Genomic DNA, 26,505 nt, shown 5'->3' on the forward strand with positions numbered 1-26,505 from the left:
TGAGTTATCTCCCAATTCCCCCGAAACAGATTACATCACAAAAGTCTAGAGAGATGCAGGGTGACACCCGATAGCGGACACATCTAATGGCAAAGTTCTCATTTGCTTTTTAGCAGGACATTTGTTTTCAAAAGTCACATGAAATTAAACTTAATAATTTGTTATGGGCTACATAGGTGTGAGAAACAGATCTGACTATCCCTGCCCTTTGATGACCTGGGAAGATGATGCAAGTTCTGCCATTCTAGAAATATGAATATTTTTGCTGGGGAGCAGGGTACTGCTATGGATTGCATAACCGGATCCCCCAGTACCGTACTTTTATAGGAGATGGGTAAAACCTACTCATTTTTGAAGAACTTCTTCATATTGGATTTGATTGCAGATGAAAGTGCAAGGCTTGTTTAGTTGCATATTTTCTATTGTTCCTGAAAATGCCGGACTCATTTTCTGGTACCAATCTAGTTTTTCCATGATTAGAAAGGAAAAGCATTTTTTTTCTTTCTAAATATCTGCTCTGTCTCTGACTGAAAGTCCCCCAACACTGACTTATTCCCAAGGATATGATCTAAGCCGCTAAGAGTCATTCCTTGGCAGTCACCCCACATCCTATTTATTTTCCACCCCTCCAATCAGTTTCTTTGTGTCTTTAGTAAGTAAGGGTTGTTAAAGAAAGGTACTGTCACTGTGTTAAAAAAAATGCCATGTTGAATAAAGTAAAATAGCACGCTCTAATAGATAAAAGAGACTATACAACAGATTATACAAGATATGAAAAAAAGCTATTGTTCTAAAATAAAATAACTCATCACAATGCAGTTATTCATTAACAATGTAAATCCATCTTAGTCACAATCACTTGCACAAACCAGATAATCACTACATCATGATAACTAACAGTCCAAAAACCAGCAAACTCTTGAATCACTGAGTGACTGTACTCTTCCCTTTGACGCTGAACTCTGTTCTGCTGCCTTTTGGCTAGATATGTGCTATACAACTACCACAGTTACTCTACAGCGAGGCCAGGTCAGGCCACACAGTTCTAGTTTTTACCGAGTATTCGGACGTGACGTCACAGTGGTATATTAGGTGCCAACCGATATGATGTCTGTTCCTTTATAGGTCTTGCCTAGCGATGCAGCGCTATGCGCTGCTTGCAAAGCGAGACTTATTTTTGCTGTGTAGGCTGCGAAGTGGGACATTAGATGTGCACAAGCTTAAAAACCCATTGCAGACAATGGCTGTGAACGCGCGCTTTAGCAGACATAGGCTGTGAACGCGCACGTCTGTTCTCGGGCTCCCCTACGCTTTCACTTTCGTGAGCGAGTGCGCGAGCCGCAGACCACGCCGGTAGTGTATAGAGGTTAGTTAGCTCACTGTTTGCTACTTAACTCACTGTTTTTTCTCTGCACGTTTTCACTGTGCCTTCATACCCACACAATTCAGAAAAGGGGGTGGTGATGAACAGAGTGTCTGAATTAAGTAGGCCACTCTTACCCAGTCCAAAGATCAGGGCTTGATCCATCACCGTTATTTATCTCACTGCACCATCCCAGCTCAGAACCTGGCTATATGCAAATCAGTCTGTCCCTGGCCCAGTGCATCATGGGAACAGGGCAGACTAAACTACCAAGCCAATTCTTCACCAGAAAGGAGACAAACTACCGGGGACCGGTTTCTGGCATTTCAGCCGTCTTCAGCCCGGCTTCCTTGAATCCTGATGGTGCAGTGAGAAAGGGACTCATGTCTGAGTATACCCTGCCACACCTGTAGTGGCCAAAAACGATTCAGAAAAGGGGGTGGTGATGAACAGAGTGTCTGAATTAAGCAGACCACTCTTACCCAGTCCAAAGATCAGGGCTTGATCCATCACCGTTATTTATCTCACTGCACCATCCCAGCTCAGAACCTGGCTATATGCAAATCAGTCTGTCCCTGGCCCAGTGCATCATGGGAACAGGGCAGACTAAACTACCAAGCCAATTCTTCACCAGAAAGGAGACAAGCTACCGGGGACCGGTTTCTGGCATTTCAGCCGTCTTCGGCCCGGCTTGCTTGAATCCTGATGGTGCAGTGAGAAAGGGACTCATGTCTGAGTATACCCTGCCAAACCTATAGTGGCCAAAAACGATTCAGAAAAGGGGGTGGTGATGAACAGAGTGTCTGAATTAAGCAGACCACTCTTACCCAGTCCAAAGATCAGGGCTTGATCCATCACCGTTATTTATTTCACTGCACCATCCCAGCTCAGAACCTGGCTATATGCAAATCAGTCTGTCCCTGGTCCAGTGCATCATGGGAACAGGGCAGACTAAACTACCAAGCCAATTCTTCACCAGAAAGGAGACAAGCTACCGGGGACCGGTTTCTGGCATTTCAGCCGTCTTCGGCCCGGCTTGCTTGAATTCTGATGGTGCAGTGAGAAAGGGACTCATGTCTGAGTATACCCTGCCACACCTATAGTGGCCAAAAACGATTCAGAAAAGGGGGTGGTGATGAACAGAGTGTCTGAATTAAGCAGACCACTCTTACCCAGTCCAAAGATCAGGGCTTGATCCATCACCGTTATTTATCTCACTGCACCATCCCAGCTCAGAACCTGGCTATATGCAAATCAGTCTGTCCCTGGCCCAGTGCATCATGGGAACAGGGCAGACTAAACTACCAAGCCAATTCTTCACCAGAAAGGAGACAAGCTACCGGGGACCGGTTTCTGGCATTTCAGCCGTCTTCGGCCCGGCTTGCTTGAATCCTGATGGTGCAGTGAGAAAGGGACTCATGTCTGAGTATACCCTGCCACACCTATAGTGGCCAAAAACGATTCAGAAAAGGGGGTGGTGATGAACAGAGTGTCTGAATTAAGCAGTCCACTCTTACCCAGTCCAAAGATCAGGGCTTGATCCATCACCGTTATTTATCTCACTGCACCATCCCAGCTCAGAACCTGGCTATATGCAAATCAGTCTGTCCCTGGCCCAGTGCATCATGGGAACAGGGCAGACTAAACTACCAAGCCAATTCTTCACCAGAAAGGAGACAAGCTACCGGGGACCGGTTTCTGGCATTTCAGCCGTCTTCGGCCCGGCTTGCTTGAATCCTGATGGTGCAGTGAGAAAGGGACTCATGTCTGAGTATACCCTGCCACACCTATAGTGGCCAAAAACGATTCAGAAAAGGGGGTGGTGATGAACAGAGTGTCTGAATTAAGCAGACCACTCTTACCCAGTCCAAAGATCAGGGCTTGATCCATCACCGTTATTTATCTCACTGCACCATCCCAGCTCAGAACCTGGCTATATGCAAATCAGTCTGTCCCTGGCCCAGTGCATCATGGGAACAGGGCAGACTAAACTACCAAGCCAATTCTTCACCAGAAAGGAGACAAGCTACCGGGGACCGGTTTCTGGCATTTCAGCCGTCTTCGGCCCGGCTTGCTTGAATCCTGATGGTGCAATGAGAAAGGGACTCATGTCTGAGTATACCCTGCCACACCTATAGTGGCCAAAAACGATTCAGAAAAGGGGGTGGTGATGAACAGAGTGTCTGAATTAAGCAGACCACTCTTACCCAGTCCAAAGATCAGGGCTTGATCCATCGCCGTTATTTATCTCACTGCACCATCCCAGCTCAGAACCTGGCTATATGCAAATCAGTCTGTCCCTGGCCCAGTGCATCATGGGAACAGGGCAGACTAAACTACCAAGCCAATTCTTCACCTGAAAGAAGACAAGCTACCGGGGACCGGTTTCTGGCATTTCAGCCGTCTTCGGCCCGGCTTGCTTGAATCCTGATGGTGCAGTGAGAAAGGGACTCATGTCTGAGTATACTCTGCCACACCTATAGTGGCCAAAAACGAAAAATGAGAGGTGTTACCTCGAAACCGGTCCGGTCCTTGGATGCTTGATTCCGTTCTGGGAAGGACATGGCTTTTGTAGTTCGGACTGGACTGTTCCCATGGGGCACAGGGTCAGAGCTGATTTGCATATCGCCATTGTCTAACCCGGGGTGGTGTGGAGTGCAAAAAAACGATGGATTTGGGCCCAGATCTTTGGACTGGGGTGAATGTGTGACATTGATCCACATTCTGTCCATCACCTGTTTTTTTTTCAATTGCCGCCATAAGTGCGCTGGGGATGCTCAGACGTGGGTCCCAGGCACTCCACACCACTGGAGTCAAGCTAGCCGGGCTGATGAGAGGTGTTACCTCGAAACCGGTCCGGTCCTCGGATGCTTGATTCCGTTCTGGGAAGGACATGGCTTTTGTAGTTCCAACTGGACTGTTCCCATGGGGCACAGGGTCAGAGCTGATTTGCATATCGCCATTGTCTAACCCGGGGTGGTGTGGAGTGCAAAAAAACGATGGATTTGGGCCCAGATCTTTGGACTGGGGTGAATGTGTGACATTGATCCACATTCTGTCCATCACCTGTTTTGTTTGCAGAAAAGACTGAAGCAGCAGAATTCACGGACCTCTGACAGGCTTGTTTAAAAACAGCACCGTGCCCGCTCACCGCTCCCGCTTCCTCAGCGCCACACATCTGACCGGCTTCACCAGTCTGCTCTGTAGCCTTGCACTGTATCTCTGTGCATACCCGGCTCTGATGCCTGTAACCCTGAACCCCTCACCGCGCACACAGACGCATGCGCTAGGCTTTGCGTCCATAGTTTGAATCACTTACTCCCTCCCCCCACTCTGTTTTGCTGTCCCAGCCTCTTACCTTCATTCGCACCCAGGGCTCTGCCGCTGCATCCAATCATAACCCGTTTCCTCCCTCTGGCCACCTGGCTCCTAGCCCACCCACCCTAATAGTACACTACCCTCTCTACTCTACCCGTCCGAACTGTGTTCTCTCTTCTGTACCAGTACTTTTTTTGTAAGGTCTAGTTAGTAAAAGTATACGCTCTACAATGAGCCTTGTGTAAAATTGAAAAGAAGTTGGCTCCTATAATAGTCACTGCTTAACATACCAGGGAATCCCGAGCATCCCTCCCTACCTGACCATCTCCCTACACCAGACAGGTAATAAAAACGTGCAGTGGTTGCAGTTGGGGTGGCCCCCTGTACAAAGCATGTACCTCCTGTCGTACATTGCTTAGGTTCTAATCACGTGGTACAAATTGGACACTGTTTACAGTATGCCTGCATGTGTTTAAAGAGTACCTGATACACAGGGATACTGCAAACAGTGAACTGCATGCATGTCTGGCTACAATGAGCATATAATACAAATACGGGGTTCGTGTTTGTTTGGAGTTAGAAAAATTGAATAGTTTTTGCTTTGTGTCTGGATTACAGATGAGCCAGTATTTACAGTAAGCCAGCTTGCCAGTCTTTATTTAGCCTGTGATGCGTTTGGAGGTGGAAAAATTCCATAGCTTTTGCTTTGTGTCTGGAGTACAGATGAGACAGTATTTACAGTAAGACTGTTTGTCTGTCCTTAATTATCCTGTGATGCTGATACTGCAGTATATACAGTTCCTGCGTCTACTTGGGGTACACCAAGCCACCTCATTCACATAATGTTCTTGAGAGAGAGAGAGAGAGACTGACACTGTCCCTCTCTCCAGGTCCCCAGTATCTATGTACACTTTGCCAACAATACCAAAAATGTGGTGTTCGCAGATGGTCAACATATTCTGAGGACATTAAACAATAGTGCATTTTCTGCAATTTGTGTTTCTGCTTTTGAGTGGAGTTTGAGTAGTTCTGTGTTTACAATCTGTACGTTTCTTTACAGAAAAGGGGCATGTTGTGTTACTACTTTTGTGTAGTGCATTCCTCCCATTTGTATGGCCCTAAAGTGATTTTCAAATCTGGACGTCCTTGTCAGTTCTGGAATTCCCTTTCATCACAGTTCTTATGATCTATTGACACTGTGTTTGGATGAGCAAGGTGGCGATGAGATCAAAAATAAAAAAGCATTTACAATGCAATAGCTCTCGCAGTTAGTAGAGTTTAAGCTATTGCAATTTTAAATTAGAATGCCTTTTATTTATGTTTTTTAAAAAAAAGGCATTGTTATTTCCGATGGCAGATTTTATTTCGACAATACAAACGTTTATTCATTACATTATTAAAACCCAGTTACTAAAGCAACCGTTTTCTGTAACAGCTGTTACTTTTAGCACTGCGACGTCTAAAACATTGGAAGATAGTGCTACATAAAAGTAGAATAAATAATGCACCATGGACGCTTTTAAAGAGAAATACATAAAAGACAATGCCATTTACAATACCAACAAATTTAAACTTTGCTAATGCAAGACCTATTGCATTGCAAATGCTTGTTTTTTTCTGTGCCAACCTTGACACAATCCAAAGCACTCTCTGTGTTGCAGCAACACAATTCTCTGCTTTAGTCAGTGGTTAGGTCAGATGTCTCCCCAGCTGGCCTCAACCTTCAAGCTATGCAGACAGTGCAGAAAGATGATGTCCCTTCTGGATGCCCACGATAACTGTATGTGTTGTCTGGTGTCAGGACATGACGCAGTGGTCGTGAGTCTTTTCACCCTCATACATCCGAAGGCCATCAAGGAGTTAGAGGCCAGGTTATTTTTTAGACTTGTCAGGAGATCCTCAAGTGCACTACCTCATCCCAAGGTAAGTCACCTTCCGGGAAACTTTTTACCAATAAATCTTCCAAAGAAAAACACTAAAAATGACATCGGAGGAGAAGTACTTTTATTCCTCAAGAAAGAGGTTCTGTTCTGGGGCTGGTCTCAACAGTGTATTGTGTCCACCTATGGTAAGGCACTGAGTCCAGGCAACCCTTAGTGATAGTGGTTAGGTCCCTGAAAACCAAAGCTCTCAAGGGGTAGCTGTGGAGAGCAGCGGAGGCTTATCCAGGTGGGTGTAAAGCAGTTGCATGTACCACTGTGTCGGTCAGTAAGCTTTTCACACAAGAAAGAGCCACACCAGGTGAGTAGAAAGATACTTTATATTTATTAATACACACTCAACACTAACTTGGTATATCTCCTACGCAGAGATATCAATTACAGGCCAAGTTTACTTAGAAAAGAGGTATGTAGAATAGAAAAACCACATAGGGCCCAACCGGGGGGCCAGACCATATACTAAATGTTGAGATACGAGGTGAGTACCAAAACGGGACTAGTACCCAAGGTTGGAGGACCCCAGGGGAAGCAAGGAACCACCCAAGGTGAGTAGCCAGGGTCCCCAAGGCGCCTGGGTGCAGAGTGGGTACACAGGATCAGATATCCATAGTACAACACAGGGTAAGTCGTGGTTGGAAAATTGGAGTTCTAGGAGCCTTCCCAAGGGACCCTGAAGAAACTACTTGGATCAAGGAAGTTTGGAGAGTCACACCACCCATGGATACCCAGAAGATAAGGATACCTGCACCAGGGAGCCTGGGTGAATAGGGGTGAAATGGTTTCGGATTCCTCTGTAGATGCCAATAGAGGATAGTGGAAGTACAGAAGCTACAGCATCTGGTGGACCAGGGAGGTGGAACCAGGACGAAGAATCCAGACGAGAAGAACCTGAATGCATAGGGGACAGAGTCCAAACCCCCCCATAAATGCCCAGGAGCACAATAACAGCCCTGGTTGAAGGTGTTTGGTGTAGCACGTAGTAGAACAAACAGCTGTGGAGACCAGGTGATGTTGTAGGAGCCTAGGAGCCTTTCACAAGCTGTTTGACGCTGGTAGAGGAGTGTAGGAAGTTCTTTGGTTGGCAGGACAACCAACAAGTATTGATCAACGCAATCTATGGTTTGCGGGAGACGATGCTTACTTGCAGACCAGCAAGGTCTGTGAGACTAACCCAGCAGAGGTAGGTTAGGGCCAGCCCTCAGCATGTAGGAGAGCCAGCAGGAGTTGATGGAGGCCTCTCGAGGACTCTCTGGCAGCAGGCACAGGAGGTCGCAAGGAAGCCCATGCAACACACAGACGCAGTTCCACGATGCAGAGGTTGCAGGCCAGATAACGTGCTTGGAGGTAGACATTGATGAAGGCAGAGGCTACTTGAAGATCTTCTGTGAAGAGAGCCAAAAGGCCTTGCTAACGCCAACTGACTCAGTGCACAGGGAGGCAGTCTAAGTTGGCTGGAGAGGGATTATAGTCTCCCAACACTGGTCAGTCCTCTGGAGAACCATCAACCCACCACCTGTGTTGCAAAGCCGGGCGATGTCCGTGGGACAACAGGATCAGCAAACCGGTCGTTGAGGTGCTTGCGGATGCAGGTAAGTGACTCCTTCACTTCAAGGGAGATTACTTCAGACTAGGATGCAGGCTGAGTCTTTGATGACTCGAAGGATGCACAACCATGGAGTTGCAGTTCTTTGGAAAAGCACAGGGACCTAGATGCAGCACGATTCTTCTCACCTGGCGCAGTCTTGTCATGGGTCCTGGCTTGAAGAACAGCAGAGTGTCCACCAGCAGAAAAGTCTTTGAACAATCTTCAGACAAAGGCAGTTGGATCCAGAAGTTGTTGTCGGGACGAATGCAAGGACCCACCCTGAGGGGTGCCCTTAAGTAACCCTAAAATGGGGCAGGACCTCTTCTCTGGTGACCCACTATCAGAGGGGTTCAGGGACGCTACTTAGATGTTCTAGCCAGTCAGATGCTCCCAGGGGTCAAGATTCAATATGGCAGAATCAAGTTGCCACCTGGAGGAGCTCAGGACACCTCCCTAGGGAGGAGCTGGATGGGGGGGGGGATCACTCCCCTTTCCTTTGTGGTTTTTGTCCCAGAGCGGAGCCAAGGGCTACTGAACTGGGCGAAACTAGTTTATGCACGGAGGACACCAAATGTGCCTTTCAGTGCAGTCTGGTGGTGCTCTGAAGCGCCCCCACCCTACCTAATTCTCCTTCGCAAGAAATATTTGTTTAGCTTCCCCTGCCTGAGTTAAGCTCATCAGCGGGGGAGGGGCAGAAAACTGTCTAGGGTCTGCAGCAGTGTGGGCTGGCAGTCAGACCCTGTAAGGCTACCCAGGTAGGTATTGGAAGGAGTGGTCCTCTAAGGAGCCCTCTAGTACATGGCACCATGCAACTAACACTGGAATCGGTCTAGTCGCATGATTTATTTATTTATTTGAGTTTTATATAGCGCTGGCTAGACCCGGAGGTATCAGAGCGCCTTACATAATGATCAGCGAGAAACCAGGTAAACCGTGTGAGTATCTATGCCAGAAAGATCCTACTTTCCTACAGACGTCACTGACTTCGGAATCTTCCTTGAAGTCAGGCGAGCCCCCTGTGCCTAAGAAGTCTAGACTGGAGTTCTCTGGTCCTTCAACTGACCTTGTGCAGCCAGGGCCTTCCAGCTACCACGGCTGGATCTTTTCACAATGCCCAGGGCCACACCATAAGTGGTGTTCCGTTCCTGAGAATTTGAGGATTACAGATCCTCCTACTCAGATGCTACACCTGCATGGGTTTTGGCCCCAGTTCCTAAATCAAAGCTAAAACACTGTGTCACATTCGCTCGGTCTCCTCATCAGCACCAGTCCTAAAGACAGTGGTTGCACTGTCTACGAAGCTGCCACCAGCAACATAGTTGATAGGCCAAACTATCATCTGTATGCAAAGGAGAAGATCTGAGCTAATTTAATTGATGAATTGTTATTTGAACACTCTTCCACTGCCCAAAGGTTCACCTGCGTGGAGAAAACTTTTGCTTCAGACTCAGAACCCTTGACTATGAACGATAACAAATTCAGCTAAAACTAAAGTAAAGTCGACAAATTGTATAAGCTACTAAAAGGTTCTCCAGAACATTTGCTTTACTTCCAATACTGCTCTATTGGATAATAAGGTGGCTGCATGAAGAAGCTTTTCCGGCCCAGCAGTTGACAGGGAGATCAGCAGATGCCACAGACTTGCTCTGGTTGACCAGCACTTTTTGTCCTCCCATCCATCACCAGAGAGTCTGGGTATTCAGGCAACGTTTTCTAAGCAGAACCCTAATCCCTTCTCTGCAGTGACAGGAGATAGGTAATCCAAAAAGCTGGATGTCATCAGAAAATATGTCATTTGATTGATTTAATTTTCACTTTTAAGTAGACAATCCAAGTAGGAATTCCCATCAATGTCTTATGGTTTAATCACTTTGAGGTTCCTTTCCAGATATTTGGCAATCCTGATCCTTAGCAGTATGAAGTGGGAGATCTGCTGGAGGGAGATTATGGAGTAAAAGTGCCAGCCCCCTCTTTATGAATGCTCTGGATGCAAATTCAGCACCAGTTCTTGATATGTAGGTAGTTATAAATTGGGTGCAAAAGAGTTTAATGAATGGTTTGGCCATACCTTAGACACCGTCGCTCTCATAAAGTTGAAAAGTAAAAAAATACAAAATCAGCCCCATAGAATACCGAATACTTAGCCACGATTAAGATGTGTTGTAAATAAAGTGAACAGATATGCAGGACAAACTATTTCATGGGGTTCAAATAAGTTGCGTATGGGAGCTAATAATATATTAAAAAAATTATGTAGATCGGCCTCAATAGCATATTTGCCGGATTAGATAGAGACAAACGGGAAATTACATCAAGAAGTTTTCAAAGTGATGAGGAATCTATGTTTACCCTTATTTAATAGTGCAGTATTACTGGGATCTGAACAGTTAAGTGAATCGTTCTCAGTTCTTTCAAGGTAAAATGCTGGGGAGCATTGAAGAGTTAGAATCCATGCAATCCTCCATATTGGAGACAAGTCCGCCAATAACCTTATCTTCATTTGTAATCTGTCATTAAAGTAAAACCAGTCTCTCCTCTGGACCCCTGCCTGGCCTCTTGCTTCAATTGTGTCGCAAACACCTTTGCACCGATGACTACTAGTTTGTGCAATATGTTGGATGAATCTGCAACCTACTCACAAGTGTGAAAGGAGGTGCAGATTTTTCACATCCTAAAAAAGCCTTGAGCCGGTCCCTAGCAATTATCAATTTACAGAGCCATCTCTTATTTACCTTTTCCCAGCACATATATATTCAGGGAGAGACATCAGCAGAAGCTACAGTTGCATCTAGAAATCAATGATGAACTTAATAAAACTCAGGTGGGTTTCAGTCCATTTCATCACACAGAACCAGCGTTGGTACCAGTTCTTGGTGAAATTAGAATGCTTCTAGACAAGAGTTTCAGTACAGCACTGGTATTGTTAGATCTCAGTGCTGCATTTGGCACAGTTACTCACCCTATTCTGGTCAACAGAGTTAACTTGACTGGGGTCCAGTATAGGGAGCTAGATTTACTCATATCCTTTCTTCTAACCTGCACACAAATTGTCAGACTGTCCTTCTTTGCATCGAAAATTTAGCTCGGAGTTGTGCAGATCTTGCCCATTGGTGCTTTATCAGTCTCACATGCACCTAACTGGGAGCCATAGATTTGGGGGGAATCACCAACTTTAACAACAAACAATCTGGGTTTTATAAAAGATAGTAAACTAAGTTTAAAGAAACACATCTGAAAGAGACTACTAGTTATAGATTCCTTACCTTAGAATCACCCCCAGGCATCTGGTGAAATTGTTTTGTAGCAGTACCCTTGCCTGTCGGTAGGTGGTGTCGGTTGACTCCATGTGCAGCGTCGTGATCACCAGGATGACATTGCGGTATCTACTTAGATGCCACCCCTGCGCGCTGACTTCAGTTCTTTACACGACATTCCACGTCAAAAGCGCAGAGCCACTCAAGACACTGACCACTGGTGCACAAAACTAGGGTCCTGAAAGGGAGTCCCTTACATTAGAAGTCAGTTCGCAGAACTGAGAGGATGGGTGGGTCGGTAAGGAATCTATAACTAATATATGTCTCTTACAGATATATCATTACCGAAGGTAAGTAACTTGTTCATCTGAAAGAGTCTATTGGTTATAGATTCCTTACCTTAGAAATTATACCCCAGCAATACCAACCCCGGAGGTGGGTCAGCGAACCAAGTTTACACCTGGAAGTCCTGGAGAATTGAACGGCCAAAGAAGCAGTCTCTCCGGATTTGAGTATCCAGGCAATAATGTCTAGTGAACGTGAGAGACTTTGCGTCCCAAAGCAGTTGTGTCTGCCGTCGACGTGGTGGAGTGGGCGTGCAATCCTACTGGAGGTTCCTTCTTCGCCAATAAATAGCATATTTTGATGCAAAGAACGATCCCCCAAAAGATGGTCCATTTCTGAACAGCCCGACCTTTTTTGGTGCACACATAGCAAACAAAGAGTTGATCGTCCACCCGGAATTGCTTTGTACGATCCTAAATTAAAGGATGGTGCACATTTTGGATGCAGACGGTGGAGTCTTTCTGCCTCTTTAGAAGGATGCGGGCGTGAAGAAGGTGGGCAAAGTGATGGTCTGTCCTATGTGGAAAGAGGTTACCACTTTGGGGAGAAAAGAAGTCCGAGTTCTGAGGACAACCTTGTCCCGATGAACAGCAAGGAAAGGAGGCTTAGAAGAAAGGGCCTGAAGCTCACTCACCCGGCGAGCAGAGGTGATGGCAATCAGGCAGTTTTCAAAGTTAGAAGTCTGAGAGGACAATTATGTAATGGCTCGAAGGGAGCACACAACAGGTAAGTCAGAACCAGATTCAAGTCCCACTGGACATTGCGAAAGGAAAAGGAGGAAAGCGATGAGTAATGCCCTTTAGAAACCTATTTACAAAAGGGGACTTGAAAAGAGAAGGTTGATCTGGAAGGCGAAGAAAGGCCGAAATGGCGGAAAGATAACCTCTAAGAGTGCCCAGAGCAAAGCCCTGCTGAGCCAAAGAAAGAAGGAAGATGAGAACCTCTGAAAGAGGGGCAGTAAGGGGATCCACCACCTTTGCTGTGCACCATGTCACAAATGTACTCTGGTTTTGTTATTAGTATTAGTGCTATTTTTTGTTATTATTCACAGAATAAGGCATTTAGTTTGCTTGCTCTGTTTTTACGAATATAATGTTTTGTTTCCAAAACTCAGAAGCCCTCTGAGTTTCATCCCTTAAACAGGTCGAGTCCCTTGTCCACAGTCTTACGCATCCGACGGCTATATATTGTGCCATCTTGTCCACTTGTATCATTCTGATGAACAAGGGTGGAGTATATCCTCCAGGTCTAACATATCAGACGAGGGCTGCACCTGCTGACCCTAGTCATGCTTTTTTGATGTTTGGGCTCAGGAGTAGAGCACTGGGATCTACTAGGATCATATACACTGTCTAAGTCCCCTAGTGAATCCATACCAACTGGGTCAGCCTCATCTACTGGAACTGGGGCCAAATCAACCCAGTATTGCGGGTGGTACCGCTTCACAGGCACCCGGGAGTGCCCTTACAGACCTGGTTTACCATCCTATGTGGACTCGGACCAAGCCTAGAATGCATCTTTAAACCTGCGAAAGGTGTGTCCCCCATTGTGTTGCTCCAGCTTTTGTTTAGGTTTTGCCTTAGCCCTCTGATGTTCAGGGTTCAGATATTTCCTACAGGGAACTAGAGTCTTCCCTCGTGGGAGGGTTTCAGTATAGCTAGCAGCCAAATACAGTAGCTCCTTCCCAAAAGGTTCCAGAGCATTAGTTACTGCCTTTTTTACAGAGTCGACTGCCAATGAGAATTTCCCATCCTCTGGTGTAAATCCCTCCACCTCTTCCTCATAATTTTCTTGGAATCCCTCTGCATTCTGCCTGAGCAGTAACTTAACAAGAGCCTGGCACTGGATGGCTCAGGAATGCTGCAATAAATAGTGAGGCTTTAAAGTAGGGGAAAATAGAGCCTGAAGCACTAGGCTGTTGCCCTCAGCAGTGAATATGTAAATATGCACTCCTGTGTTTATTAGGTGGTGAAGCATCCAATAGGCCTTGGATACACCACCAAGAGTCAGTATTAATATGGGTATTTTGGACACGGGCGTGCCCCACCATGCAGCGCTTAAGAGTATGTGTAAAGTGCGGGTTGAATTGGTCTGCCTCGGGAGATCAGGAAAGTGGTTGCTGCAGTGTCTCCTCTGGTTCCGCGCATCTGCTGTTCAAAACTGAGTGTCCTGCAGGGGAGGCAGAAGGGGACCCCAGGTGATAGTGGGAGCACTCATGCTCACCCTAATGTTTGGAAGACCACTCTGCACTGTGTAATCTTGTGATTGTTACCTCACCAAGCATGTGGGGAGAAAAAAGGTTAAAACGCAGCTCCTGTGGTATCCTTCCACAGAAAAATCACATGATAGAAACAACACTGCATCGAAAGCATAATGTATAGCAAAATGAACAAATAAAACTACCAAAGAAGACTACACAAAAAGAATGATGGGCCGACCTGCTGCTGAAGTTGTGAAGAAGGAGGGGAAGGATAGTTGTCCTGATGTTTCAAAACTGGTGTTGTGTGATTGCCTATTTCTGAACTAAATGTTATCTCTATTGCTTATGAAATATGTAGTATGTAACTGTTGACATCTAATGTAAGCTGCTGCTGAAGAACAAAGTGAAGTTAGAGGGCATAATCCTCCTCACCGATCCGGACACAGAATTTGCTTGGTCCCATAGTTTATGTGGCTGTGGTTAAAATGTTATGAGGAGTTTAGTGCTTTCGGAAGAGTACGAGCATAGTTCCATGGGGCAAGAAATACGTGATGGTGAATGTATGTACATGCATATATGCAGGGGACATAATAGCTAAGCCGCTGAGTCTCTGGCTATCAAGAGTTTCTTAGTTCCAACAATTCTATGTGGCGATCTGAATTTTTCATTTGATATCTTCTGTTTTAGTTCCTGCATGGCCGGGGTAAGAAAGAGCTGAATTTGAGGATGGTGCAGACAATGAGAATTGGCTTGAAGGACCAGAATAAAGGACTTTTTGCTGTCTGGCAGGAAATATTTCAGCTCCCCAAAGCGCAGAGGTGAGCTCATATCCTGAATTTAGAGTAACAGTGGAACCATAAGATTCAGAGTGCATTACACACATTGAGTATACAGGACTGGTTCAACGTGGGTTGGTCTGAACCAGCCTGTAGGCTTGAACTCGGTGAGCTCGGCCTACCCAAAATCCATTCCATAATGTACGGGGAATATATCCCGTCCACCTTGCATGATGTCACCCGTGCTCCTAGCCTGGTGGGCTGCTCTACGACATACCAAGTGGACACACAAACTCACTCAACACACACCTCTATGGCACGGTACATGGCTCGGGGAGGTCAGTGGAATACAGGGGTTTGGATTGTGGGATCTTATTGGGATCTCTCAGCTTGGCGATGGGTGGGTGAGCGGCCACATGCGCTCTTTTAAAGACCTCCAGTCCAGATACTCCCTGCACCCATCACAATTTTACAAATACCTACAACTGCGGCACGCCCTCCACGAACATATAGAGGACGATACCAGGATCCCTGAATACAGCCCCCCAAGCCACAGACCATGCTAGGTGATTGGGGGAAGGGGGGTATCTCCCGCATCTACAGGACGCTGGTTAACAACACCCAACCTCACTAGACCGACTCAGGGGCCAATGGGAGGAGTGGGTAGGTCCTCTGGATGAGGAGGACTGGCGTGATGCCCTCATGTCACCCAAGATGGTTACCACATCCGCTAAACTCCGCTTGATCCAATTATACCATATATACACGGCCTACCTAACTCCGCAGCTCCTACATCGAGCTGGCTTCTCCCCATCCGTCTTGTGTACGAGATGCAGTCAGGACCCGGCCGACTTCTTCCACACGGTGTTTGGCATGCCACCGACTGGCTCAGTTCTGGGGAGAGATCGAAAGTGAACTGACCGAGGTCCTGGGGTGGGAGGTTCCCCATGATCTACGTCATTCCATTCTCGGGATTACAGATGGACTAGACGTGTCCAGGAACGAGAAGTTACTTCACAATACAACCATGGTTGTGGCCAAGCGGGACATTGCCGCCTCCTGGAAACTTCCCACACCACCAGGTTCTGAGAAATGGCGAAGGGGGGTGGATTGGTGCGCGCCACAAGAAAAGCCCATGTATGAGGCACCAGGGTGTCCGGAGGGTTTGGGGCTCGTGGCTGGGTGCCGTGGAGTAGCCTGTTCTTTAAACAAGATGTTTGCATTTACTGCTGACTGTGAGCCATCTCGTTCTCCCCACCATCCTTGTACTGCTTTTGCACATTTCGTTTTTCTTTTCATTGTATTCATGTTGATTCAGATATATCAATACATGTATATATTTGTGTCCTTAGTTCTTGCTTCTCAAAACCACATAGGTGTGTGTGTATATATGTGTATGTGTATATATATATATATATATATATATATATGTGTCTGTATATGTGTCTGTATATAAGTGTATGTTTGGCATTTCTATTAAATATGTGCTTCATAACTGCTGGTTAATCTAATTCAAGCATGTCAATCTATGAAAGTTCCAAAACTGGAGTAAGAAAATGTTACTTGCCTGTAAATGTAGTTCTCCAGTATTGGATCTTTCGTAGAGTCACATGCGACCCACCCTGCTCCCCTGAAGTAGCTCACCTTTCTCTCTATTTTCCCGGGTGTATCTCCTACACTTGTGCTTTTTAAAAATCTGAGGGAATGAGGCTTCTCACAGGGTGTTCTAAAGGACAAGGCTGCATGATTGGTTGAAACCTAACTTTCGTCTCTATTTTAACAAGGAACATGACCTATTACAAAGCTAAAGGGTTTGGGGCCTTTCTAATCTGTTTAACATTGCATAGCTTTTTTAATGTACCGAGGGACTCCCATCATTACGACAGGGAATGATTCAAGCACTTGAATCTCTGAAAGATTCTAATACCGGAGAACTGCAGTTACAGGTATGTTACTTATTTTCATTTAGAAAAACAAAAAATGTAAAGGCAGGAACGATCATCAACATTCATCCAGCCAACCCTGCCATATCTTCTGCAGCACTATAAAGCTTGCACCGTACACCGCTTTATCTTTGAGAACAGTGGTGAAGTGCCTTATAAGGGTATCAGGAAAGACCTTGACGCCCCAATGCTTTGAAAAAGCCTGCCGTGCGTGGATAGTCTATGACCTCAGTCTGGCAACCAACTATTTTTCCACCATTCCAACTGGCCTTTTGAAACACTAGCCTGTTGAGTACTCTCTCAATTCCCTCATGTGCTAGTCCTCCTTCTCTCCCCTGCTTTTCATCTTTGCGTTGGGAAAATTGACAGCGGACATCAATGTCGTAACAGATCTTGGAATTGCTCAACAGCACAAGAACAAAAGATTCATGTACGCGAACAACATCTTGCTAACAGTGTCTTACCATTAAACCCCATTTCCCTCCCTTTGGTGCATGAACTCTGTCTTCTCTATGTTCTCCCGTTAAAAAAGTTAAGTGGGACACATTCAAAGCACTCCCCAGGACTAATGTCTCTAAAAGTTCACCGCTAAGGAAGTGAGAGTTCATGAGTCTCAAACAACATTAAATAAATAGGTACTGGTGGATCCATCCATAGAGGACTACAAACATGACCAATGACAACATTCAACTCTTGGGGAACCGACATTAGCAGATTTCCTAGTCTTGACTATGCTAAATGTGCCTTTGTGCTGGGGAAGTGCAAAGGTTCAAAATAATGATCACCCCTAGATACAGCTATGTCTTCGTGCACTCACTGAGGGGTGCGAAAACCGCTTCAAAACAAAATTGGCACTATGATAAAAAAAAAATTGGGAAAAAAAGAAGCTCAAGTTAAAAAGGCAGGCACACAACATACGTACAACACCCCAGGAGGCCTTTGCCTCTCACATCTGGAATTATATTGCAGAGCTCACAGATGTCATTTATGTACAGCTGTCACAGAGGATAAGAAAGTAAGCCAGCCTGGTTGCAACTAGAACACCTGGTCATCAGCGGCCATAGAAATACCTGCATGGCCCAGTATACATTAAGGATATAAGCCACTCAGAAACTAGCAATATCCCTGGGCAGTGAACTCCACTCCGCTCGCGGTGTTTGCGGAGTTTCCCCGCTCTCCGCGTTACGCAGAGTTCCGAAAAACTCCGCTTCGTGCAGCGGAGCGAAGTTTTTTTTCCTCCCGGCGAGATTTTTCCTTGTTCGCGATAGCCAACATCATGTTGGCGAGGGCGAGCGTGGAAAGTAAACCTCCTGGTGAGATTTCTCAACACGGGGGGGGGGCAGGTTTCTCATTGCGAGTGGTCACGTATGCTCATGTTCCGCTCGCGTTGAGAAACTGTCCGTTCGCGTTGCCAAAGCTGCAGCTTGAGTAAAAATCTACTCGAGCGGCAGAAAAGGTAAGCTTGCGCTGTGCTTGGTGTTCTTTGCAATGATTGCCCAGTACGGACTAGCATCCGGCACTGTGCAATCACAGCGAACAGCATTTTTCTACTGTACTCCGCAGCTCGCGGAGCTCCGCGTAGTGCGACTGAGTTTTTCTGCACTTCGCGTAGTGAAACTCTGCGAACTCCGTCCAGGGTTAACTAGCTATGGAATAACGCCATTGGTGTTTTCTACCTGGCAGATAATCTACAAAAGGCTAGAAATCTACATATATTATACCTAAATGCATCCTTCTGGTAGCCACATGTCTACTCATTGGCGGCAAAGTACTTCATTGATCCGATCAAAGGTGACAAACTGATTCATTTTGAAATATTCAAGGAGGAATGCAGTCTTGCATGCTCACAACAATAGGAATGCTCTCATTTGATGCATTGCCTTAATTGGTCCCTACGTTACAACCTAGGGACCGCTCATCACACTTGCTCAACTCCGAATTAGGGTGAAGTTCAGACAAGTAATCTGTGGTCAATATGGTGATATACTGGGGGATATTTTTGAAAGGCTTACCGAGGAAGACCTACTTCTGGCTTTGCAAGAACGACTAGGACTTGCTTTTACAGAGATAGGCTGAGCTGATGTTATACCTAGGTCTAAGAGAATCCCGAATTAAATTTAGATCCTAATGTTCCCAGAGCAATTTTAACATGTTGACAATACTTGCCGAACTACTGCAACCAAATTGAAGCCTAGTTGACAACATACACCGGAACTGACTTCACAGTTTCATTGCAGATAATGCGTCTACACTTTCGCTAACATTAAGGACACTGAGGACCTGAACTTTTGTGGAAACAGACGGTTCGCCACTGAGCAACCTGCGGCCAAGCTGAGCTTTCTTCAAAAATGGAAGACCGCTACTATGCCCACTCTGAAAAACTAGCTAAGTGTAGATGTTTGCAAAATTATTTTGCATAATGTCGTTAAAATTATGTGTCTTGCACAAAAGAAAATTCTACATTTTATGCATCTTTTTTTTAAAAAAAAGAGATGGGGAACATGACCCCCTAAGAACAATTGATTTGCAATATTTTTCCAAGCTAATGGAGGCCCACGTCACCCTGTGTCTCTCCAACTTAATAGAGACCTCCTGCCACCTGGAGCCTAACCAGGCCGGCTTTAGGCCAGCCCATTCCACCGAGGCCGTCATCCTAGCAGTCCTGGATATGCTGAGGAGGAACGCTGATACAGGGATCCCCCAGGCCCTCGTACTCCTGGATCTGTCAGCCGCGTTCAACACGGTTGACCACAACATCCTCCTTCACCGTGTCGAGCGGGCAGGCATCCAGGGTCCTGCCCTCAAATGGACCCAGTCCTTTCTTACCAGCAGAACACAAGCCGTCCGTCCCCTACACAGCGGCAAAAAACCCCACGACCTGTAGAGTCCCTCAGGGTTCCTCCCTGTCACCCCTATTATTCAACCTCTACCTTCGGCCCCTGATCCACTCGCTTCAAAACTGGGACATCACAGTGTACGATCTGCAGATCATATTTCCACTCAACTCCTCGGACGCTGTGGACAATTTCCATTCCGTCATGATACACATCCAGGAGTGGATGAACAATCAATTAAAATTAAATCCTGGGAAAACTGAGCTCCTCCTCCCCGGCTCCAGCCCCTCCCACTGGGGTCCACAGTTCTGGCCTAACAAACTAGACCCCCCCCCCCCGGTACCTGCGAAATCAATAAAAAGTCTTGGTGTGACCATTGATGCCGAACTCTCCCTCAGATCTCAAGTGAGCGCCGTGATCTCCTCATGCACGTTCCAGCTTCGCAAAATCCGTAAAGTCAGTCATCTACTACCACCCGCCGCTCTGGTCCAGGTTATCATTTCCCTGGTACTATCCCGCCTGGACTTCTCCAACTCCCTGTATTACGGACTCCCAAAATCACTACTGCATTGCCTCCAGGTCGTGCAGAACCAAGCAGCCCGTCTCATCTATAAAACTCCCAAATGGCAGTCGGCCAAACCCCTACTATACAAACTGCACTGGCTACCTATAGAACAAAGGACGGCCTTCAAGCTGGGCTGCCTCACATTCAAATCCCTCCACTGCACCAGCCCCGCCTTCCTGACATCACTCATCAACCCACACCGTCCAACTCGCAATCTTCGCTCAGCTCACCTCAACCTGCTTACTGTCCCCAAAACCAAAACCAACAAATTCGGTGGCCGTCGGTTTGCCCTCCTGGCCCCCAAATTTTGGAATCCCCTCCCCCTGACCATCAAATCCAGTAGCTCCCTCCTTCATTTCAGAAAACTGCTCAAAACTTTCCTCTTTCCCCCACCCAGCTAAACTCCGCTTCCTCCGACCTCAGCCCCACCTCTGTCTTACAGCGCCAGGAAACCCATGGTGTCAGCGCGCTTTACAAATCCCACTTAACACAACATAACAAAACTAAATGATCAGCTTCCAATCTTATTTGAGGCCTTTCTGCAAACCCACTCTAAAGTCCATCCCCTCCACACCTCAAGCCCTGCCACCAGGGAGGACCGCCTCAAAATCATCCTTCGCAAACAGTTAAATCTCTTTTACTAGACCCTATGCCATTATACCCTGACCCTGTTGTTTGTTAATCCCTGCCTCCATAAATAGTCTCTCAGAAGGTTGGTGGATCTATCTACAAAGGGTTTACTCCTTTTATTGCTCTTGAAAGGATGTTAAAAATTGCCATATTGTATCCCTTACATTATTGTTACAATGACTCTCGGAAGGTGTAGATTTCGATTTGAGACACTCAACGTGTAAGAAGACTAGATAAGTGGTCACCAGCATGGCAAAAAATATAGTGCACTGTACTGGATGTTTTGCCGATGATACAGTTGAAAGGTCTGCATTTTCATTTTCCTAATTAATTAATGAAAAGTGTTTTTTTTTAAAGATACATTCATGTCCATAGGCAATAACGTCGGTTTTGTAGAAGTTAGACATTACTAATAGTAAACACCAATAAAGATTGAAACTCTGGAAGCCGCAGTAATAGGAATAAGGCAGCATTAATGTGAAAATTGCAAAAAGAAGTTTGAAGCTGGAATACATGTACAACTGTTGTATAAGGGCTTGGTCAAAGTCTGTTTTTGTATTGAGCTGCATCGTTTTGATTTTAGTTTTTTATTAAAGTTAAGTGACCTGTAACTACTCTGTTATCTACGCATCTGCATTTCTACTGACTTTTGCTTCTTTTTCTTTAATTTTCCAGGAAACGAATTGGTCAGGACCTTGCTCAGCCCACTGACTTGCTCCTGGGAGAAGAAAATGACCCCTTAAACCTGGCAGGACGGATGCCATTGAGTGTGATGGCACAAAGGTTCAATAATATCCTGCATCTGTCTTCCTCTACTGGAGAGTATGAGAAGGTTACACAGGTACGCACGTCTGTTTGCTGCACAGTAGTATTGCCTCGGATACCTAGTCCCCTTATGTGCCCCTTCATGCCCCTGATGAGCTGTTGAAGCCTCCCCACGCACCTCCGGACCATCACCTCTTTCCCGTAACTCTGAATGGCACTCAAGACCTGGCTGTTCGAATAAACCTCCAGGACATGCAAGCACCAGGATACCCTATTGGGTGATTAGCCGCGCTTTATCAATTCTGATTGAATGATTGATTTGTGGATGGAGAGCACAGTACTCTATAGGAGTGCTTTGGGCGGAAGCGTGTCTTTGTCATGTCGCCTATATGGATAGAGTTTCAATGCTGGGTGTGAGGGACCAGAGCCAATGAGCCATGGTGTACGTTCTGATTAATCCACTGCAAATGGAAGTAAGCAAACCATACGAATAAGAAATACTCAAGGGCAGCAATCCGTAAACAACCACCTATGGTATATACTACAGGTCTCTATTTAGGAGTGGCAGGGATACAGTCTGTCGTTGGGGCCCATTGGTGGGACTTAACAGCGTCTTTGAATCTGATAACCTGTGAATGATAAATGGCTCTTCCAACGTATGCACGCTCTCTGGTCACTATTTTGCAAACTGCCTGTAGTTTCTTCCCCATTGCAGTGTTCCATATTGTTTGCACATGAAAAGCGACTGGTACCTGCATCAGTGTCAAAGTCCATAAGCATTAGGCACACAGTTTTACTTGGAGACTTGCTTAGTACATAATGTCAACACAGACCTCTCTAATGAATACATCTTTCGTCAAGTTCCTCACCTTATGACTATGCAGGAGGTGCCAGACTGCACCCAGTAAATTTTCCCCTCCTATAGCTCTTCAGTTTTGCCGGGTGGTACCTAACATGTACAGATGTGACATTTGGCCTAAACTAGGTGTCAACTAGTGATCTGGTGTCAGTTCCTGCTTTTCCTGGACTCATCTATGCGACCCAGAAGCTCTCTGTTTTGTGCTGAAGAAAATCTTCTGCTTTTCAACCACAACTAGGTCTAATGTCACTTCGTATGATTGCAGGGTTTAAACTCTGTTGCAGATGACACAAGTTTATGTCCTTTTCCTCCCATTACCTCTGGATGTGGTATCTTGGAGCCAATCGTGATGCCTCCGTCTCTGAATTCGCCAGAAGACCATCAGAGAGAAGAAGGACAACTTATTTTTGGCCAAAGCTCGAAGGGAAATGCTTAAACATTCTATTTCAAAATTAGGTAGGCTCCTACGGGAAAAGTCTAGGATTGAGGAATTCTGTTCTTCCACAAGGAAACAGTACTAGTCCCATGACCATTCAGAGTCTCAACGCCATTCTTTGATGCTGGACTCTTCCTCGCTTTAGTGGAAAATACAGATAGTAAAAAAGATTGTGTATGTGAAAACAAGGGCTACCTAAGTGGATGAATCCCGTTCAGTATATATGGAGTAAAAACAGTGGTTCATGTCATATATGAAGAGTATTTTTGGAAGGACAAGGCGCTTGAAATATTTTCGCGTATCCAAGTATACATTACATAAAATGTATTTGTTTGGTCTGACTAAATAAGAATCCAGAACTCACAATTCAGCCCAAATACACAAAACAAGACATCATTCATAGTTTGATGATGGATTAGAACCCTGTATTTAATACCTCAATCGATTTCATTTGCTTGAAACAAGAAGTTAAGTGAAGAAATGATGCAGTTCCATAAATATGCTTCTGCGACAAATTAACAAAGTAAATCAGGACAATAAACAAGCGTCAAGGGAAAATTATTGACAAGGGATCAAGACGTGAATGAGCATGATGGGCCAACAAATGGCTCTCTAAGCAATGCTGTCCACTTGTTTGTGTGTCCACAATGTTTCGAGACTGCTGGATGAATCCGTGGGTCATTCTAGGACACGGCGTATAGGTGAGCATCTGAAAATTGCTCAAATGAACCAATATGTGTATAAGAAGGTGGTAATACAGTCTGAAAATGAGTCAAAAAGTAATTTTACAAAGACTCTAAAATTAGGGTGTTTTTAAAAAGTCACTTACCTCACAGGTCTATATAAGAATAATGTAGTAAAAGAGCAGTAGTTCCTGTGATTTCACTTGGTAGAGGAATCTGTAATGCCAAAGAAGGGATGAATGTTTAATTTTCCCTCACGTCCATAAGGGAGGAAGCTGCAAGTGAATTAAAGTATCCGCTCACCACAAAAGGATAGACCTATGGCATGATGAATTCATGGATGTCCTACCAATTCAATGAAATAGTAGCATCAGAAAAACGAATTGGAATAGATTGCCAAAAATATGTTCACTGAAAAAGGAGCCAGTATTGTCCCCCCCTAACGGTAGGAAATCTGAGGATCACTTACAGTCACTCTGTAACGGCTTATCTGCACCGTTTTTGCTTCTCGCAGCCTCACCCTCTGCAAAGTTAATATCAAGTGCCTTTTGGGGCGCTGTGTCCATACCCAAAAGTAACTAGCAAAGCTGGGTGTTTTCAGTCTGCTAGACCGCATGAAAAAGTCCTTCTCAGACTTGGTCAAGAATTTTGAATGCTTCCAACAACAATTTTGTAGCTGCATCCAACAACTATTATGTGGGTGCTTCTGAGAAGAACCCAAAGGGAAACCTGGATTCCTGTGACACCCTGGCATGCTTGGATGCATTCCTGGGGCTTTTCCACAGATGTCCAAGCTAGGCTTATGGATGCGCCCTCTGCTTCTGGATGCACCTCAACAAGTGGTGGCCTTTTTTTCAGCCCTTTGCAGGAACTAATGACAGAAGTCACTGACACCACCTCGCTTGGCTACGGAATTCATCTGGGTTATAGGACAGAGAGTGGCCTTTGGGGCACGCAGAAGCGGCGTCTACACACCGTGCTGGACGCCTTACCATGTAAACTTTTGTTACTTCAGTCTCAAGGAGCACCATTGAGATGCTGCATGATACACCACCACTGTATAACATACTGGGTAGGTAGTGTTGTGAGCCTTGTGGTGGAATGCTATTTGCCTGTGGCGCACTCACCATGAGAGTGGGTACTTCGAGTCACATGTCCTTTTTGGACCACAAGTGGGATCTACATCCCAATGTGATGGACATGATCTTATCCAGATTGGGAATTGTAAACGTGGATCTCTTCAACAAGGCCATGAACAGGAAGTCCGTATTCTGCCATGCGCTTCCCTCTGAATAGTTCTCTTAGAGATGTTATCAGGTTCAGCTGACCACAGAGCCTGCTATAGGCATTCCCACTGATGCCTGTTCTGTCAGATATCATAATAGAAGGTGTGAGGGTCACACTCAGTTGAATCTTATTGCCCCAGCCTGAGTAAGGATGCCACCATGTTTACACTCAATATTCGACCTCCTCCCCCTCTCCCCCACAGGGTGTTCCTGCTTTCGCAGCTACATGGTCTGGCCCTCTACCCCAATACCCGGAAAACGCGGCTTTACGACTGGAGATTGAGTAGTGGCAGCAATAATCATTTTGTCTCCAATCTGAAGTCCCCGGTACCATCTTGACAGTTAGGAAACACTACAAATCCATTTATTTTTTTCGATGGTGTGAGTTGGACGCCAATCATGCCTTTCTTATGTTCTGTGGTTCATACAGGAGCTATTGTAAAAGGCTATTTAGCTGCTCAGGCCCCGTCATGTGCCTTCCTAACTAACCTCCCTCGTTTAAGTCGCCACTATTGGGGCATCTTCTGAAAGGTTTATTTGTTTCCTTCCAATCCGTGTATCGTTCTTACTACCATCTGAATTGTGTGTTGAATATTCTAGTGTCGCTTTGAAAACTGTTTTCATAATGTGTTGAGATGTGAATGTTCTCTTGCATGAGCATTGAGCAATGATCCTTACTCCAAGGGCTTAACTGGGTGTGCAATTGGTATCCTGACTTTTATTTTGGTTCTGGAGTCACACTACTGTCTGTCTGGAGAGGCCTAAGCCAGTCCAAAACAAAGTGAGGTTGAGGACCTGTCCTGTGCCCTTGAGGGGTGCGCTAAGTGTGCCCTAATAAAGTGAGTGGAATATTTGCCCTGCCCTAGGTGTATCACATAAGGTGGAGGTGGCAGCATACAGTGCTTAGAGATTTATAGTCTGACCAGTCCTTTTTTCTCAGTGTCAGTTAGGTGTACCAGCTGCCTTCACATAAATGTCCACTCTTATGTGAAACCTAGAACACTGCACTGACTTCCTGTGTGCATGTTGAGCACCTGTGTATGTACAGTGAGTGTGTGATAACTGTATGGTAGTAGAATATATGTGATGTGTGTCTGAGAACTGAAGCCAGTGGGAGCCATCTTGGGTGCCACAGGTTTCGCATAAAGCGATACCAAAGGGGATGATGGACGGAGCGTTTGAGCAAATCAAACACTCACCCCCAGTCAACTGATCTGGGTTGAATCCATCACCATTCTTTAGCTCACTCCGCCACCCCAGTTCAGACATGGCCATCACCCCCTTTGCTATCACAGGTGTCGCATGGCACTAGATGGAGGATGAGGACAGTGGAAGTGTATTCTCTGCATTCCTGTGGCTGGAGAACCACACAGTAAAGTGAGAAGGATTGAAAAAGTAATACTTTTTTAGAGATTTCAGATAGATTTTGTTAGCAAGGTGCTGCTGCAACTTTCTGATCCCTGCCATTTGGTTGATGGTGTGGGTGACGGGTGGAGCTTCAGTTTCTTTTGTTCAAGGGGAGGAAGTTTCTAGGTCAGGTATGCTCTTTTGGCTCTCCCTGATTACTGCTTCAAGGAGGCTGATGACAACTGTGCGCTGACAGCTCACTCTTTCTTGTGCCCATTTTTGGAGTGCTCCTTGCTTGAAGCCAGAACTATTGATTCCTGCTGTGAATGTCATCACTGTACACAATGGCTGTGTTTGGTGAGCAGCCTGGAAATGA

The 26,505-nt window shown here is 45.7% G+C and overlaps 1 protein-coding gene across 1 annotated transcript in view; it reads left to right on the top strand.

Moving 5' to 3' along the window:
* The window catches only part of CHTF18 (chromosome transmission fidelity factor 18), a 314,022-nt gene that overhangs the window by 94,433 nt on the left and 193,084 nt on the right, over nucleotides 1-26,505 (top strand). The window contains exons 14-15 of the mRNA XM_086940533.1: nucleotides 14,693-14,823; nucleotides 21,429-21,594. Coding sequence (XP_086796659.1) covers nucleotides 14,693-14,823; nucleotides 21,429-21,594 — 297 coding nt within the window. The remainder of the gene's footprint in view (nucleotides 1-14,692; nucleotides 14,824-21,428; nucleotides 21,595-26,505) is intronic.

The sequence above is a fragment of the Lissotriton vulgaris genome, chromosome 10 (assembly GCF_964263255.1).
Source record: "Lissotriton vulgaris chromosome 10, aLisVul1.2, whole genome shotgun sequence".
Classification (NCBI taxonomy): domain Eukaryota; kingdom Metazoa; phylum Chordata; class Amphibia; order Caudata; family Salamandridae; genus Lissotriton; species Lissotriton vulgaris.